The sequence below is a fragment of the Anser cygnoides genome, chromosome 1 (genome assembly GCF_040182565.1).
Source record: "Anser cygnoides isolate HZ-2024a breed goose chromosome 1, Taihu_goose_T2T_genome, whole genome shotgun sequence".
In the NCBI taxonomy this organism is placed as follows: domain Eukaryota; kingdom Metazoa; phylum Chordata; class Aves; order Anseriformes; family Anatidae; genus Anser; species Anser cygnoides.
In genome coordinates this window covers 159042372-159062071 of record NC_089873.1, presented here as the reverse complement: position 1 = coordinate 159062071, position 19700 = coordinate 159042372, and the positions used below count along the sequence as shown (strand labels likewise).

At 36.1% G+C, this 19700-nt stretch overlaps 1 protein-coding gene across 6 annotated transcripts in view; it reads left to right on the top strand.

Moving 5' to 3' along the window:
* The window catches only part of GPC5 (glypican 5), a 770806-nt gene that overhangs the window by 258212 nt on the left and 492894 nt on the right, over nt 1–19700 (top strand). For all 6 annotated transcript variants that reach the window (XM_048078008.2, XM_048078014.2, XM_066986959.1 and 3 more), the window contains exon 6: nt 8810–8930. In XM_048078008.2, coding sequence (XP_047933965.2) covers nt 8810–8930 — 121 coding nt within the window. The remainder of the gene's footprint in view (nt 1–8809; nt 8931–19700) is intronic.

Below are 19700 nucleotides of genomic sequence, written 5' to 3'. Positions count from 1 at the left end.
AACCAGAGAAATTTTCTCAGTAGCATGATCCTGTAACCGGGCGACTTAAGGTAGAGATTCCTGAGTAACTCAGTAGGGCCAAGCACTAACAAGCCCAGGAAGGTGGTGGTAGAAGGCGATGACAGCATCTGGTAGAGCGACATTAGGTTAAGAGGAACAGCTGAACTTGCTGAAGTGTAGAACATCACCAGATCTTTCAGGAGAGGCTTGGCTGTCTTAAGGTTGTTCCAGAAAACATAATCTGTTGAGCTAATACAGTTTTTGTTACTTTAACGTCACATGTGGGACATGGTCCAAATTCTAAAAGAAACTCAACATCACTTCTTCCGAACAGCAAGTTTGAATCCCACTCAGTATCCTCTGTACGTCTTTTGCTGGATGTGCTTGCTTGATGTCCTTTTGCACATACCCAGTAAACCTGAAAACATTAAAGGCAAGATTAATTGCTCTATCATTCACTTCTTTTCTTCAGCATCATCAGGAAGAATGCAGTTCTCACCTGCTTGTCTGTTCAGTGTTTCAAGCTTACATACATAAGAAATAAATGTTATTATTACAAACTGTTATAGATGTTGATTTTTTTTTTTTTTTTTTTTTTTGCTCATAAGTGGAGGCAGTTACTAGCTTGACTTGTGCCTACATTTTTCACTGAAGATTCCCAGGAATTTGAAAACATGCAGAAGCATCTTTTGCTAGAACTATGGATAGAGACTTCCCAAGTTCTCCTGCAGTCTGATATATGATGAAGATAAATTTCAAGTCTGTGGTCGCTCTGAGTTCATTTGCTTTTGTTTAAAAGGATTATTTGCACTAAAAAGGAAATAAGAAGCCATGGTGTTTGGTGGTGTGCAGTTTCCCTAAAAATCTGTTGTTGATGGCAACTCAGCAAATAATGATTGCTTATTAAAAAAATTTCCTGAAAACCATGGAGCACTCTGTCTTTCTCCTGTTGAGGCTGGGATCCTCAGTAGTTAGGAATATGAAGGACATGGAAATAGAACAATTAGACAAAGAAGATCATGAATACTAGACCCTCATTCAGACTCTACACAGCTATGAAAACACAGTGCAAGACCTCTCGATTTCAGAGACAACAGTTCCTAGCTTTTGGAGCTGCTTGAAGAAAATTTCTCTCCCTCCCTCCCTCCCTCTCTCTCTCTCTCTCTTAGTTGAAGTTCTGTAGGTTTGTCTCATGGGCTTGAATCCTGTCAAACCTACAGACAATCAGCAGAATGAGACAGTGTGTATGTGTGTGTGTGGGGGGGGGGAAGAACCTTGATGTTTTGATGTTTAAAATGTTTACATATACACATACTTTCTATATATACAACTATATGTAATTTCCTTCAGGTAATACTGCACCTTGTCTTCAAGTCCAAGTCAAAATGAGTTTCTTTAAATACTTGACTCATGAATGATCTTCATAGTTACATAAGCATCTTTGTCTACACAATTCTTATTATTCTATTCTAACAATATGTACTTTTGTCAACATTTTGAAACTATTTAGCAGTTTGAAATCTTCCTATACTTTAAAGATGCAGCTTTCCCACAGCTGAGAGGGTCCTACTGGTGCAATTATTAGAAAGTGTCAAACTAAGCCTGAGATCTCATCTGGGCTTTTTCATGACTATGTCATCTTTTTCTTGGCACTATACACATTTACTTCACTACATTGCAGTTCTTATTATGTTGGAAAAGGAAAAACATAAGATTTCTATTTAACCATTAGTTATTCTTTTATTTATTTTTAAATATATATATATATATACCTGTTTAGATGCCAGTCTATTAGAAACAAGTCTATCCTAACCATATTCCCCTCCTACTTTCCCTTTACTGGTATATCTGCTTTCCATCTCTAATGGATGAATACTGCATGGATATCCCTTGGACTCATTGTTAAGTCTATGGAGCGTGTGCACTAATTTTCCTTGTGTTGTGAAGTGGCAGGGCTATGCCATACTGCTGTGACTCAGAAGACATGATGTTGTGCCCTACAAACATGCTAGAAAACCCTGCTTCTCACTTAAGTGTTTAACTTTGGATTTTAACTGGAAAGCCAGCCAACCAAACCAAACAAAAAAGTTCACAGTTTGGGATAAAGAGTCAAGAATTCCAGAATGATTGGAGATATCTTGGAGTTCAGGATCCTTACCACCTATCAAAGCTATTGACTGCTCAAACTTATGTTAGGTTCTTAAAGAGCTTGGTAGCACCTGTTCCTAGCAGGTCCAGTTGTCCAGCTCTGGGTTGTTCCCCAGGCAACATGTAGGAAGGAAAATGCTGCCAGCACTACCTGTTGAATTCTGGGGAAGTTTGGATCTAGATCAAAACTTTATAGCTCAGACCCATTTTAGCATCAATCTCATACTCTGTTGCATCTATTCTAATGATTCTGTGATTCTGTGATTCTATGCTGATATAACTCCATAAAGCTAGTGCAAAGGAATGGAAAATCGTGGTCAGTTAGTTGTTGACAATAAATATAATATATCAGTGTTTGTTGTCATCACAATATAATATAGATTATTTATGTTGAAGTAATATAGAGATACAGATCTTTTAAGCACTTTGTCCACAATTTTGGCAGATTCTCAAGAGAATTCATATCTATAAAACTTCTATTAGCTTTTCCAATTACAAGAACCAAGTGATAGCCAATAGGGGATGACCTTCTCTTTTAATAGAGATACTGATACAATCAAATGTAAAAATCAAAAACTGTATTCATAGATACAATAAAGAGCAATAGCATATTTATATGAATATTCATATATTGAACTTCGAGAATGGGCAACTTGTTATTCATCATTTTAAAACATGTTTATAGAATACAAATATATTGGTGCTTTTTAAAGTTTTTTCTTGTGTTGATGAAAATGAATAGTATTTGGGGACCAAGTCTGCCTATTAAAGTGCTATGATACATTACCATATTTGCACAGAAATGAGCACAGATGGTGGGTCTATTATTTCTAGCATGAAATTTGTCTTTTTTTTTTTTTTCCCCAGGATTCAAATTTGAGCAACACTTGCTCAAGTTGGTCTACCTCTGTGGGAGCCCTTAAAATGTTTTTTTTTTTTTTTTTCCATTATTTGCACATTTGGAGTAAAGAAAACAGAAAGTGATTAATGCTGTATTAAAACTTTATAATGAATGAAGGCTTTCAAGCCAAGAGTCTGAGATTTTTATATTTTTCAGCCAAGTAAATGGAAACATATTTTGCATGTAAATGAAAGTCTACAGGGATGAAGTTTTGTGTACCAGGCTTAGATTCCCGATAGCTCATTTAGTTCGAACAGATCATTTAGTCCACATTAGAGTGTTTGAAGATGTTATATTTATAGATATTTGTTAATTAAACACAATGATATATGGAAAATAAAACAGCAGTATATAAGTAAGGTTATAATTTTTATGCAAAAATATCATTTCAATCAGCAAAAAATATATATTAAACAAGAGGCTAACATTCATAAATTTACTTTCATGGTAAGAATCAATAAAACAATGCTTCATAAGGCTTTGTCAATGCCTTATTATCAATCTGAAGAAAGAAAAAGGGGGTCAACCTGCCTTGTTACTTATTGGAGCCTGTAATTACAAAAGACTCAAGGTTAAAGTATGGGTTTTAATATCAATTGCTCAAAGCCAGATCACTTTGCAGGGAAGGTAAATTTAACACGGATTAGGATTTCCAATATCAGGAAAAAATGCAATCAGATGGGTTCATTTACTTCAATGTGTTCTATACTGAGACCTCCATCATTTAGCAATGCATCATGAAAAACTTGGTTTAACATTTATTCTGTGAACTGGTACACAAAGACAGTGTTGTCAAATTTGGAGAAAATCATTCTTGCTTCCAACTTCCAAAATGGGATTTTATTCTTTTTTGTTCCATCCAAACAAGTGTTTTTTTTGACCTGAAGATAAATCAAGACCTGAAGATAAATCAGAAGCATTTGAAATGAGTAGTGATTGTATCAGTCGTGGACACAAAGCTTTCTTTGTGGTTACTGTGGCTGTAACCTTGTGTGTTATTTGCAGTATGATGGGGCCTGTAACAGACAAAAATGTCAGGAGGATGGGCTAGAATGTGTCAGTTGTCACAGAGCAAGTTTTGAACTGTTATGGGGGCAGACAGTGCATTTATGAAGGTTTTGTTTGTGGAGGTGCTCTGCTCTGCTTAGGAATATAGTTGTGGAGGAGGAGTCTGCAGGTGGCTGGGAAGCAGATCACAAATCACTTCTCTCAGAGATGGAATGGATCACACCAGCCATGGGTCAGAGAAAGGCCAAGAGAGATAACGTAGAAAGAATGTTGCTAAACAGTTCAGAGCAAGTAACACCAAACAATACAGAGCCTGTTACTTCTAGTACCTAAGGATCTGCTTTTTCAATGCTAACACACTTAAAATGGTGGTATTACCAAGCATTAGTGTGCTGCTTGTTGCTGCATCAATGCACCTGCCGTCTCTGCTTCAGCTTCTAACCCTTCCCCACTCTCAACTGGAAGAGCAAACCCTACCTCAGATCAGTCAGCAAGGGTGCAGCTTAGGTAACTAGTGTGAGTAGGTTCTTTGACAGGCAAGTGACTGAATGAATTTCCTTCCCAACAGGAAGGAAAAGTGGCCTGATAGTTACTGTAAAACAATAAAATGCTTACCAAAGTCGATTTCTTTATAAAGCGGCAAGGGCAGGCACGAGAATGAAGGAAAGGACAGGGTTATTCCCAGACTAGAGCATGCCCATTCATACTGTATATCTGCTTTCTGTACAGAGATGCATTTTCTCACAAAAGAGAACAAAAGAGGTGAAGGTTGAGAGAGATTTGCTATGAGCAGTGCTGTTATGTGGGTATGAACATCTGAACATTGTATAGGAACTGGCTTAGCCATCAGAACTGAGAGAATATTCAAGTGGAATTTGAGCCTCTTTCTGGGACGACTTGAGGCTTCCAACCCAAAACTGTGAAGAGCCATTGGGCCACACAAGGTTTAAAGCACTGAAAATGTGTAAATTTGAAAAAGGGTGTTTTAATTTAATTTAACTTTATTTTATTATTTTACTTTATTTTATTTTCACATGAGAAAGGAGAATCAACCATGTAGGAAAAAACAAACAAACAAACAAACAAAAAACACTAGACATTAGATCTTCTCTGCCTAAGGAGCAGATATATATCTTGTATTTGAGAGAATATGGAAAAGCGACTATAACAGAATGACTAGGAGTGGGAGAGAAGGAACCAACACTTTCTACAGTTAAGTTTTTAGCCCAAGGAGATACATTGGTACTGAAGAGGAATGTAGAGGATGAAAGTTCTGAAAAGATTAGGGAACATGACTGACACTCCTAGTATCTGTTTCATTCTCAAGACAGTGTCCCTTTCCCTCACATGGAAGGAGAGAGTTAGTCCTACAGTAAAGACTGGTTGTGCAAAGGTGCAGATTTCATTGTGGAAATAACTGAAAATGGAATGATGGCCAGCCTTGAATGAGTCATTGTCAGATAATTCCCAGCTGAGCTAAATTAATAAAACTGTAGCCAAGACAATGGCTTATTTCTTTCTGCATGGCTAGAGAAATGAGTATTACCAATTGAATTTAAAAAAAAAAAAAAAAAAAAAAAAAAAGATTCTTTTTCACATGGTTCTGCATTTCATAGGCAAATGTTTCATAGGCAAATATTTCATTCTGAATTTTTCTTTCTTTCTTTCTTTCTTTCTTTCTTTCTTTCTTTCTTTCTTTCTTTCTTTCTTTCTTTCTTTCTTTCTTTCTTTCTTTCCTTCCTTCCTTCCTTCCTTCCTTCCTTCCTTCCTTCCTTCCTTCCTTCCTTCCTTCCTTCCTTCCTTCCTTCCTTCCTTCCTTCCTTCCTTCCTTCCTTCCTTCCTTCCTTCCTTCCTTCCTTCCTTCCTTCCTTTTCTTTCTTTCTTTCTTTCTTTTTCTTTCTTTCTTTCTTTCTTTCTTTCTTTCTTTCTTTCTTTCTTTCTTTCTTTCTTTCTTTCTTTCTTTCTTTCTTTCTTTTTTCTTTCTTTGTCTTTATTTCTTTTTCTTTCTTTCTTTCTTTCTTTCTTTCTTTCTTTCTTTGTCTTTCTTTCTTTTTCTTTCTTTCTTTCTTTCTTTCTTTCTTTCTTTTTCTTTCTTTCTTTCTTTCTTTCTTTCCTTCTTTCTTCTTTCTTTCTTCCTTCCTTTTCCTTCCTTCCTTCCTTCCTTCCTTCCTTCCTTCCTTCCTTCCTTCCTTCCTTCCTTCCTTCCTTCCTTCCTTCCCTCCTCCTTCTTCCTTCCTTCCTTCCTTCCTTCCTTCCTTCCTTCCTTCCTTCCTTCCTTCCTTCCTTCCTTCCTTCCTTCCTTCCTTCCTTCCTTTCTTTCTTTCCTCAGGAGCTACGAGAAAAATTGTTGACTCCACTCAAATCGCAGTGCTAAATATTTTCTCAAATCTGCTGTAAACCAAAATACTTCACTGTGGAGAATATGAGCCATTCATATAATCAGTGTATTCAACACTGCTATGAAGATTTTTTAAAAAAACAACTCATTTCAACTACCATGTTCCAGTGAACTATGTTATGCTCATTAAGCCTTGCTATCTTGATCGTGCAGTATTAACATCTATTCCAAGTTAGAGTATGGCTATTGGATCAGTGATAGGCTCAGTAAGGGCTTTAGTAATGGGCATATTACTTTTAGTATTTACTTTAGTTGAATACAGCTGACAATGTATTTGCTCTACTGAAGAATGAAAAAAGCTGGGATCTTTAACTTGTGACTAATCCCAGGTAATCATTGATGTAATATCTTGATACAGAATTAAATTTAAATTTGGTATATTTACATGTAGTGAACTTGAATGAGTGCAGAAGAAATAGAACATTTGCCCTCAATAGAACATGCAGAGGTGTATTTTGGTCCAGAATTTTACAACATTCTATGTGAAACCAAATGCTTTAAAGGACTTAAACAGTCAAAGACTGCTGGATTGTGATGCCTTAAAAGTCAGAGAAAACTTTGCTGTGCCTCAGAATTGATTCACCTTTCAAGTATTTTGCAGTCCAAAAGGTATCTTCTTGTAACATTTGTATGTAGGCGAATTGCTCTCTGAGTCCTATGGAAAACGAGTCATTTTGTACGACAGTAAATTTATATCCATGAACATGGCCAATGTCACTTTAGGAATGGTATCTGGATCATTGTATGCCTTCTTAGAAATATCCTCAGTCTCACTTAAGGTGATATTTAAGCAAAGATCAACAACAAAAAAATGTTGCTATGTGGCAACCTGGCTTTAATGAACAGCATTCGGTATTTAGCATTCTCTTAAGTACACTTAAGTGGGGAAAATGGGAATATACTTTGCAAGTTTTTTTTTTTTTCCCATCCTCCTTTTTTTCTTTCTTTGTTCTTGCCATTTTATGTTTTCCTCTCATTTTCTTTCTATATTCTTTTCTGTGTGCTAACTCCCAATAACGATAACTCAGCTCATAGCCCCTTCATCCGTTTGGTAATTCCTTTTCTCAATTTCACCTGTCAGACAGATCCATAATAAATAAAAATAAATAAATAAATAAATAAATAAATAAATTAAAGTGCTCTCCTTGGGCATTTTCCATATATGATGGCCAAAAGGCAAACAGTCCTTGCTCCTCAGAGTTATACTCCACATCTTTCTGCAAACTCAGGCAGCAGGCTAATCTTCCTATGATTGCTTCATATATGGAAGGTTTCCTGTTGAGCTTAGAGGTCTTGCAACGTTTTTCATAAAACTCAGCTTCTGCTGAATTCAAATATACTGTGTTGCTCATATTCAGTAATGGTAGGCAGGAATTAGGCATTTCTGTACTCCATCCCTGATAGTGTTCTTTCCTTTCTTTTTCTTACAGCTTAGCAGCTGGCAAAATAGTTTTGAGACAGAGATATATAGAGCTATCCTCTTGCAGAGTATGCAGACAAAACATAACATATGGAGGGTATTTGCATAATGGACAGTATTTGTGATAATGTAGCAATTCATTTTTTCTTGCATAACTTGACTATTACCTAAAAAATAGGAAGTTGAATGTAGAATTACATCTTCATAAGCCACAGAATTCTGCGAAGTGGTTAATTTTAGTGTCTATATTTTGAGTTTTGATATATTAGCATGTTAGAACCAATGTTTTACTTGCTATGTAAATTCTTTCTTGAATGAGAATATGTCTTCCATTGTTTCTTTTGCACATATCTGTCTATGAAGTAAATTTTGTCCTTCTCTGTACTTGTATCAGTTATGTAATGTCAGATAATATATGCACAATTTGTCTATTGTCCTGCAATAAATATTCTAGCTGCATGTGCATTCACAAAAACACGAGAAAACTTCAGATATAGTTCTGAGCCTACCATGTGTGTAGACTGTGGAGGGTTTTGTTTATTTGTTTTGTTTTGTTTTGTTTTTAACCTGATATGTCATGCTTTTAGGTAATCACTGTTTAGCTTGTATTTAACAAAACCAAAATGAAGGACAGTTCATACACAAAAAATATGCAGAGAGAAATGTTTCTTCCTTCAAAATATAAACAACTCTTTTATTGTTAAAGTTTGCAGTAAAATTAAAGCAACAATAAATAACACAACTTTGTGGAATGAAGTAATTATATTCTGCTATATTTCTTTTCTATTAAAAATATGTGCAAAAATTAATGCAACTCATTAAAATGTAATGTTGGTGCCATGAGAATTGAGTTAATATGAACTAGAAGATGACTCTCTGAGAGCAGAATAACTTACTAAATCATCTGTGTGTGTGTATTTGTGTGTTGAAATAGCTATACTCTTCGCGTGGTTGGCAGTGGAATCAAAGCTCAGTTTGGGAATCCAGAAGTAAAAGTGAAAGGAACAGATCCTGTAATAAATCAAATTATTGACAAGCTGAAACATATAATTCAGGTAAGCTTCTTTTACTTATAAATATAGTATAATATTAAAGACAACTCTAGTGAAAGTATGAATTTACTGTACATTAAAGGGTAATTGTTAATTCAAGTCATTGCTTAATGTATGTCAACACCAGAAAAAAACAAACAAACAAACAAAAACCTGTCTGCTCCCTCTCACTTCAGTTATTGGAAATGATGTAGTCAAAAATTTGCATATGGTTAAGGAGTGTAGGAAGTAAGACTTTGTCAGCTGGGCCACCTGTACCTGTGAGTACCAGTTCAGCATTTCATTAAGTGTACAGAAGAACAAACAGTATAATTTAGGGATATTAACTGGGTTAACATTTATAAACAATAAAACATAATTTCCCTCATCCATCTATACTAAATCGAGATTCTTTCTTAATCAATCTTGCTGCAAGGTTTATTGTTTATAAGTAAGATAGAAACACCAGAAAGTTTGAATAGCATGCTTGCTAAAGAAGTTGGTGTTCATTTGTGAGTTACTAAATTTAAGGCTTATAAAGCAGTCAGTTCCAATATGATCCTGCACAACTGTAGAACTGTAATACATTTAAGATTACATGTATGTTTTGTTATACTGTTATCATCTGTATCATGGATAGCCATAACTACAGGACAAAAACCTGACTCTGTTGAAAGCAACAATAAGTTTGCTGGCAATTCTGTATTTCAGTTAGAAAATAAAATTTTCCACCATGATCTGAAGACTGAATGATAAGAACTACTCTATTAGCATTTCTTGCCATGGACCCATCTAGTCCAGCAACTTCTCATCTGCACTGATGAAGAGACTATTCAGGGAGGGCATGCAAGCTTGGCAGTTTTACCTTCTCCATTCCCCTTCTCTACCTCATTTTCCAAGCACGAGAATTAGAGATATTAGTCAGCCCTTCCTTGCCTAGTGCATTTAGTTCCATTTAAAGACTGGTTCTTTAATTTTGTTTTTCCATCTTCTTGACAGCTGCTTTTAAGTACAGTTTCCAAAATGGTTTCTGGAGTTGAAATAAGCAAGCCATTCTAACATTATTGATAACTTCATGGTGAACTCTCTGGGTTCTTATTTCTCTATTGGTAAAAAAATAACTGACAACAAAAGGAAAGAATTGGTGAAATAGTAAATAAATAAATAAATAAATAAATAAAATCTTTTCCATCAGTAGGGTTGTTTTCTGGGGTAAGTGGAATCCCGATTCAAGCTCAAAGGCAGTCATTATTCCTTCCTCCTAAAATGAAATACTGTATTTAGCCCTCCAGCTTCAGCATGCTTTTGTCTCTACTTCATATTAAAATGGTGACTACCATGGTAAGAAAATGAATATAATTTTGCCTCCAAATAGATGCTATGACTTAATTAAGAACTAAAAATTGCTCTACAAAGAAATATGTTGCAAATCTTACTGGGTAAGTCTCAAGGTCTTTTATTTGTCAGGAATGTTGTCCTTCGATATTAAACCTGCACTGTATAGTTTATTGTATTGTTTTCCTCTAGAGGCTAGGATTTGTGTTGTTTCCTCCTTGGGTGAGGATCTAAACAAATGGAATAGAACAATTCCATTATAAGGCGTTTCATTTTGAGAGCTTATTTGTCCTTGTCCTAGAAGACTGGAGAGAGTCTTGGAAAGAAGGACTTATAATCTACATACTGCAAGTCCTACTAACTTGTAAATATATTATCTTTCTATGTGATAGTTTCCTTTCTTGTAGCTCTGAGTATGGAAATAGGGTCAGTGGATAAAGAGAGCATCAAATACCTTAGAGACCCAATATATAACTGTTTTTCCTCAGATAAAAGGGCTGAAGAAACTGCAGAAAAAGCTTTCTTCTCTAGCTTTTACTGCTTGGAAAAGGAGGATGGGGAGAGTAAATTAGAGATTCAAATACAAACGCTCACCTTTTTGTCCTTTGTGTTATGAAAAGGGTGAGTCACGTATTAAGTTTATGAAGGACAGATTAAATAAGGGGAGCTTAATGGATTGTGGTGTCACCTCTTGTGTATAAGTCCTAGTTCTATCTACTTAATTCCAGCACTCTATCTGAGTAGTATTATGCAATACAAAAGCTTAAACAGTTAATTTTGGTAGAAAAAAAATCATATTTGTCCTACTTTTCATAACTAATAATACCTGTAATCTATAAAGGTTTATATACTTTAATTTAGTTATAAGGCTGGCAACATGATATGTAACCTTCTATTTGTGTAGGCAACTATATATATTTCTATATAAATTCCATGTTGCTGTAGCCTTGCTTTCTAATAAGTCCATTTTTGTTATTTGTGTTTTATATGGAGCATGAAATGTGGCAATTTACTCTCTGTGTTAGGAAATGGAAATGAGTGGTAATTCAGGTTTATATGACCTTTCACATCAGCCTTTAAACACCATACAAGATATCAAAGCAACATTGCTCTCTGTCTCATGATGCCATGAGAGGATATGGCCCTTCCTTCCAATCACGGTTAGAGCTGTGTGTATCGCTATAAGTATAGTCTGATTTTCTTCTGCTTGAATAGCCTGTCATGGTACCAAGACCTTCAGGAATGAAAAGCCTCTACCATTTGGTGAATGTCAGTATCCAGAAAAGAATCAGAGGTTTTGCTCCTGGTACTTCGCACAATAAACATGGTGAAATGCAGTGAAATATTATGTAATCAGTGATAACATAGAACATTTGTTTGCAGCTGGGATAGGATTCATTTCTGTAATGAGACACGCATTTAGGTGTTTAAGCTTCCCTCACATGCAGCTCTAGTCCATGAAACTTAGAGAGCTGTTCATTTGGCCAAATCTGAGTGTGTGCTTCAGGATAAGAAAAGTAGGTCTTTAGCCTCAGACTATATAAAATGAGTTTGGGTATATTGCCCACATGTTGGCATCTACATTGTAAACACCTGCAGTTAAGTGCCTGATCTGAAGTATTTCGCCTTGTGTCATATTTCTGAGCCCTTTCCAAGAGGATGCCAGTTGGAAAACACAAACTAGAAATGTGTCCTTTTCTAATTCTAATATTTAGCAGGTACACTGTATCTTCTTATTCTACTACTACATTCTGCTTTTTCAAAGGGTATGTTGCACCACAGAATTATCAAACCATAAAACAACCTCATGTCTACTGGAAAATGAAGCCTTTTGCTTTTGCAGGTGTCTGAGTTGGGCCGAAGTACTTAGGATACATTTTTATTTGTTTGGTTTTTAATTTTCGTGAAATGATTGAGACCTTAGGTACAGTTCAGACAGTCAGGAACTCAAAAAGGTATGTCCAAACATTTGGGGAGCTCCTGACACAATTCTGATTTTATGATTATGTAGTCTTTTCTAATCATTAAAAAAAAAAAAAGGGTAAATTATAGAAAGACTAGTTTGAAGAGGATGACCAGTCTGGTATTTAGAATACATAATTAAACTCAGATTCAGAAATACACCCTGATTATATTTTGCCCTTCTAGAACAGAAAAAGTAACTCTCTCTGTTATGAAGAGGTAGAAGAAATACATTGCTTTCTAAAATGTTCCTTTCTCTTTGTCATCAAAGCAGATGACCCCTTTTCTCACCAATTGCACTACATTTTTCTTTGTACTTTCAAGGATCTGAGCAGTAGAGTAGGAGTGAAGTTAATATTTGGAGATGTAAAGAGAGGGCTCATTCAAGGAGGACCTAGCAAGCTCTCAGAAAATCAGACTATACATATTTATTGTACAAATGACTAAATATTATCAAGTAGCAAAAGAAGAACAGATACATTAAAAATCGCTTCCTGGTCATCTTTAATGTGTACATGAGAAAATAGATCAAATAATATTTTGACCTGCTTGCAGAAAAGAATAAGGGTCTCCTAGTATTTCCTCTTTTCTTACTGGGTAGATATACAAGTGTGTAAAAATCCCTAGCAAAGAATCTACTTTAAAATATGTAAATGTTTGGTGCTTAAACACAGTCTCTGTTTTCTAGGTCCTATTAATTAAAAATTTTAAACTCATTGCTTAAATTTGTTGTTTAAAGGAGAACATCTCTTTCCAGTACAGTTTGGTTTCTGGGCTATTGTGCAAGGGTTAAGTTACAACTGTTCACAAACTTTATGACAGAGACCTTTTCAGCATATGCCACAGTGGCCCATATGTCATTTCTCCTTTGTGAGAGGCTCACAGTAAACCTCCTTCTTTTTCTGTAAATAGTGGATTTACCAAAAATCAATAGAACTTTTGATTCCATTGGACCCTGACTGCTATAATCTGTGCTCTGGACTCCACAGGTTTGTACTCCCAGCAGTGAAGTGCAATTAGAGGAGCTAGCATGAATTCAGGTGAACCAGTCAGGGATGAAAATGGTTTGACAAAGTCACCTTCTTTTGTAAAAATCCTCACTTGTACAGTCTGGTGTTTTGGAGAGCTTTTTAAATGATGGGCTCTTCCTCATTCATTTGTCTTCACGGCAGGCCAACAATGGGTTCAGTGCATATTCTCTTATATACTGCAATCAGCAGCTATCACTCTTATTTAATAGGTAGTCATGATAAGCAAAGTCAGTTGCATATGGCAGCGATAATAATGGTAATTATTTTTCTTTCCTCCCCAATAATTTAAAAACATGATTTATCTTGCCTGCAAGTACAAATACTAAGGTTATGAAATAAGTATGATATTTTGGTGCTGTGATTACAGGCAATTGGATCTTGGTCATTTCAATGTATTTCTTCTTTTAAAAGATAATCTCAGAGAGATACTGTTTTTGAAAATAATAGCCATTACTTGGAGCTCATATTAACAGGTGAAATAAAGACGTCCTAATTTTAGAAAATCCTGCCATAGTAGAAAATACCACTGTGTATGTCTGCCAATATGAGGCAAACAGAATCTCCCTGTGGAGATTTCCACAGGCACCTTCCTCACTATTGACTATACTAGAAATTTAAACACTTCAGTTAGGATAATAGTTTCCTATTTCTAGGTGTAGCAAAAGATGTACCTGAAGTTATCTGGAAGGGATCACATCTTACACTGCAGAACCCCTGGATCACTAGCTGATATACATGGATTAATACTTATTTTTTCCATGAAGGGCTGAAAAATGTCACTAATGGAAAAGCTATCTGACCATAACTAGCAAAATTTATTCCAAAATGAGAATAATATAGTATTTTTGTTATTGATAGAAATTCTAAAAGCCAAAGGGAGACTAAATCCAGCATTCAAATGACTAACTGTATAAAAGCTGAATGGGTTTGTGCAATAAATAGTATCAGATTAAAGAATTTTTAAGATTATGCGGCAGTAATTGAAGCCTAAGTTTTGGCCAAATCCATGACTATGCTTTGCCAAATGGAAAAGTTGTACAGTGCAGACTTGTAAGAGTACATATTTTTGTGTGTCATCAGCAGAATGCAGTCCAAAGCCAGTAGTCATAGAATCAACATCAACTGAAGAAGGTCCCAGATGACTGGAGATTTGCTATTGTGATGCCCATCTATAAGAAGGCTCATAAGGAGAATCTGGGGAACTACAGGCCTGACAGCCTGACCTTGGTGCCAGGGAAGGTTATGGAACAAATTATCTTGAGTGCAATCACACAGCACGTGCAAGACAGGTAGGGAATCAGGCCCAGTCAGCATGGGTTCATGAAAGGAAAGTCCTGCCTGACCAGCCTCATCTCCTTCTATGACCAGGTGACCTGCCTGGTAAATGAGGGAAAGGCTGTTGACGTATTCTACTTAGACTTCAGCAAAGCCTTTGACACGGCCTCCCACAGTATTCTCCCAGAGAAGCTGGCAGCCCATGGCTTGGACAGGTACACTCTTTGCTGGGTTAAAAACTGGCTGGCTGGCCAGGTCCTGAGAGTGGTGGTGAATGGAGTTAAATCCAGCTGGTGACTGGTCACGAGTGGTGTCCCCAAGGGGTCGGTGCTGGGGCTCATCCTCTTTAGTATCTTTATTGATGATTTGCATGAGGGAATTGAGTGCACCCTTTGTAAGTTTGCAGATGACACCAAGTTTGGGGGAAGTGTCAAGGTGCTGGAGGGTAGGAAGGCTCTACAGAGGGACCTGGACAGGTTGGATCAATGGGCAGAGGACAATGGGATGAGGATCAAAATGGCTAAGTGCTGGGTTCTGCACTTTGGCCACAACAACTCCATACAATGCTAGAGGCTTGGGGCAAAGTGGCTGGAGAGATGTGCAGAGGAGAAGGATCTGTGGGTTCTGATTGATGCTTGCCTGAACATGAGCCGGCAGTGTGCCTGGGTAACCAAGAAGGCCAACAGCATCCTGGCTTGTATCAGGAATAGTGTAGCCAACAGGACCAGGGAGGTGATCGTCCCCCTGTACTCAGCTCAGGTGAGGCCACACCTTGAGTACTGTGTTCAGCTTTGGACCCCTCAGTACAAGAAGGGCATTGAGGCCCTGGAGCATGTCCAGAGAAGGGCTACAAAGCTGGTGAAGGGCCTGCAACACAAGTCCTGTGAGGAGCGGCTGAGGGAGCTGGGGTTGTTTAGACTGGAGAAGAGAAGGCTCAGGGAGACCTTATTGATTTCTACAACTACCTGAAAGGAAGTTGTGGGGAGCTGGGGGTTTGCATCTTCTCACAGGTAACTAGTGATACGACTAGAGGGAATGGCCTCAAGTTTCACCAGAGGAGGTTCAGGTTGGAAATGAGGAGACATTTCTTCTCAGAAAGAGTAGTCAGGCATTGGAACAGGTTGCCTGGGGTGGTGGTGGAATCACCATCCCTGGGGGTATTTAAGGAAAGGTTGGACGTGGTGCTTAGGGACATGCTTTAGTGGGTGATATTGGTGGTAGAGTGATGGTTGGATCAGATGATCTTGGATGTCTTTTCCAACCTTAATGATTCTATGATTCTATGATTGGACCTATGGGCTATTAAATCTAATATCATGTTCTATTGTTACCTATTGTCAGAGACTCCCTAGGGATGACTCAAAAAATTTTAGTGGCAGAAATGTAGTTAATTTGGCCTCCTTAAATAATTTTGTCTATTTCTTTCCTTATGCATCTTAACATTTCTTAACTTTCTTATGAATACATGTACACACCAAGCATAGGCTTTGGCTAAAAATGATGTCTATAGCCTTTAAGTGAATGAATAGGTGACGCTACTTTAAAAGACATTAAATGTGACAACTATTTTTCCTTTACTAGTGGTCATTATTACAACGTTGTAAGCACTGCATTTGACCATGCCATCATTTGTCTATTTATATGTCTCAAAAATGTCACAAAAATAGTAAGATAGGATTTTATTTTGACACTGATTTTTCATACTAACTACACTTTTTTTTTTTAAAGGTTTTATTAATAAACCACAACACAGGCAAATTAATACGTGTTAATTTGAGAGCCAAGTACATATTGGAAGTGGTGATGGAAAACATTGCCTGAGTTCTCAACTATACATACAAAGAACTGTGTTTTCAAATTATTCATATGCAAGATGTGGTACTTGCAGTTGCACTTCCCTTTGATCACTGATAACATGTTTGCGCCTTCTTTAGTGCTATGATAATTGCCTAACAGTTAAAATCCCCCTGCCTCTTAGAACAGTTCAAACTGCTGTATAAATTTAACGAATTGTACATTCTGATGACTCTATTCATGACTGAAATGCAGTTCTTTCTCATGGAACAAGTGAATTCTCAAGAGTACAGCATTTAACAGTCAGATACTTAGGACCTTAGTTCGATATACTCTTCAGAAACAGGGACAAGCTCTTGAGACTCATTTCCAAAACGTTTTTTTCCTCTACTCAAAATTTTTTTGTTGATATATTTTAGCCTGCACTTTGCACTGTTCTATAACAGGTATCCCATTGAGGTAATTGGGAAGTAAAATTTGAGTGCACTTTGTGCAACAGCCATTCAACATTCACTTGTGCAAGATTTGATTTCATCTGTTTGCACCTAAACTGCTTATTTATTATTTTTGTTTCTTTTTCAATGGGAAAGACTGCTGCACAAGTTTTGTTTTGTTTTTCATGTTACAAATGCATACCTAAATGTTAATTTTGCTTTAGATTTTTTTTTCTGCCTTTTCCACTTTTTTTTTTTTTCTTCTAAAATTATCACACTCCTGCAGGTAGAGAACAGCTCAATATCTTCATTACATTATTTTTTTTTCCAGTGATTTGTTGGCTCTCCCTTTAATTTTTTATGTGCTTGCTTCTTCTTTCATTGTACTTCTGGAATTAATACAATACTACTGTCATGCTACAAACCCTTGGACAAATTCCATCTATGGGAAGGCATGATAGCAGAGTGATATGTCATATTCATACTTGACAGAGAAACCTATTCTGTATTTGTTGTAAGGTGTTCCTGTTTTTTTTTTTTTTTTTTTTTTTTTTTTGGCACATCTACGGAGAGCTGGCTTATCACATAGTATTGATTTGACTATTAGCTGGTGCTGAAGTTATGTTAAATATTTTGAGTATTACCATTGTTCATAAAATATTGACATAATTTCCGCAGAGTAGGAAATAGCTAGATAGCTAGGAATGAGATGGGAAATTCTTTTCTGAGTTACATCCTCCTCCTTTTACAATACACTTCAACCTCAAAAATAAATATCAAAAGTTCAGGATTGCTGATGTTTTTGAATCTCTTGAGTGAAAAGGTTCTCTCAACAGTTCTGAGATTATAATGAAGTCATTTGTTCTTTTTGTTGTTCACAAAGGTGATCTTTCACTTCCTGAAATTCAAAACACTAAAATTTATGTGAACATTCTGAGATGATTGCATGTCGTGGAAAACTATGTGTAATCTCAAACCTATATAGTGTACAGAATGAAGACGGAGAAAGAAAAAGTGATTATGAGGGCATGAAGTTGAGAACATGCATCTCCCAATGTTGGGATGCTTAGGAGGTAAATAATTGATGGTCATTAGCCACATATTGTTTTTTTTTGTTGTTTTTTTTTTCCTCGTAATTTAAATAAAAGCTTGATAATCTTTTTTCCTGCTTTATTTTGTTTTTCACTAGGAAGTTTACCAACATTATTAAAGGCTAATCGGAGTTTCCGTCATTTAGCACAAATGATTTAAAATACTATTTGTACTTAAATGAAAAGCTTTTGATTTTCCTAAATGTGACTAACAAAAGAAAATAATGTACATTTTACAGAGCTTTCCGGAACTAAGGTTAAGGTCCAAATTTGTGTAAAGCTAACTGAAAACAAAACAAATCAAAACAAAACAACTTACATTTGTATTTTTGTTATTTTTTTCTCCTTCTTTTGCTTATAAAACACTGCACAGTGCACAGTGAGAAAACATGCACATTGATGCAACGGGGAGATACTATCAATTCTTACCCATTTAGTGCAGAAAACAGTGGCACAGAAAACCAGACAGACTTTTCCAGCAGTATTAGGTGGACAGCGACACTAAACAAAGTATTCATTATGGTGCAGATTCTCTCTGCAAAAGCCTATTTTGCACCTAAATTGCTTCCTGATATAGCTGGTAAAAACTGCTTGTGCTAGGGTTTCTCAGAAGTATTGAAAGAGAAGTATTGTTCTATCTTCTTATTTTTAAGTACAATATTAAGTGAAGGAAGAAGGGTTTTGAGATTTTTGGATTTTTTCTATGACAAACAATATGGTCAGGGCACAGGTTTTTTTTGATGCTTACTTTAGAAAACCTGTTCTACTTTACTGTCTGCAAAACCATGCAATTTTATTTTTCTTATTTATAATTTATTGTTTATGCTCCTTGACTCTGATAAAAATAGATTTATTTATTTATTTTTAATACTTTATTTCAGACTTCCCATAACTGTGGCCATAGCTAATAAAACTAGAAGGGGTTTTGTTCCCGTACCACATGGAAATAGTGGCAATTTTGAAAGTGAAAAGGAGCTTCTGATGCCCTTAATGCCCAATTTCAGTTTAAAAAAGAAATGGAATATACATAATGATATATAATAGAGACAGACTACAGAGTTCAAGAGGGCTTCAAGGCCCTGATGCAGTAGTACAATGGTGCATACTCAACCTCCTATTAACTTTGATGTGAATGCTGGAAGCTTCTGCTTTCTTCTATAATTTCATCAAATAATAGAAAAGCCCTTCTTTTTGCAATGAGTTAGTGCCCCATTAGTTGTATACATAGATGAGACTTATACTGCATAATATATGACGGTGGATACATTGTCAGATTTTTAACTACCTAACTGTACTGGGAGAATCTCTCATCCAAAATATCTTGGGATTCTTTTTGGCATGTGTGCTTTTCATAGTTAAAAAAAAAAAAAAAAAAAAAAAAGCCTACTTAAATATAAAGGTCTATTTAGCCTATCTTACAGGTAGAGGAAGCTGTCAAATTTCATATTTTAATTGGATAACAACTTATTTAACCTTTGTGATGTCTTCTCAAGAGGGAGAAGAAAAGTGGTGAAGGAAATGCATTTAATTTTCAGTGAATGCCAATTTAAGAATTGCCCTGTCTCTGGACACTTTCAGTAGACAATTGTTTTAGGGAGCGGTATTGTGGATTACTTTTGCTGCTGGACTTTCCATTTAGAGAATCGATTGTTTTGCAACGGCAACCATGCCAATTAGTATATAATCAACTGTAAATGAGTTTAGGAATTCAGCTTGAAAGTGACCTGCCTAATGGAATCTGGATTTGTTTAAAGAGTTTTTCTTCTTCTGATTGAAGAACCACATCCACTTCTTCTCATGTGGAACAACAATTGGACTTTGCAGAGATGCATGCAAGCATCAGCTACTTGCAGTACAAACTGCATTATTCAT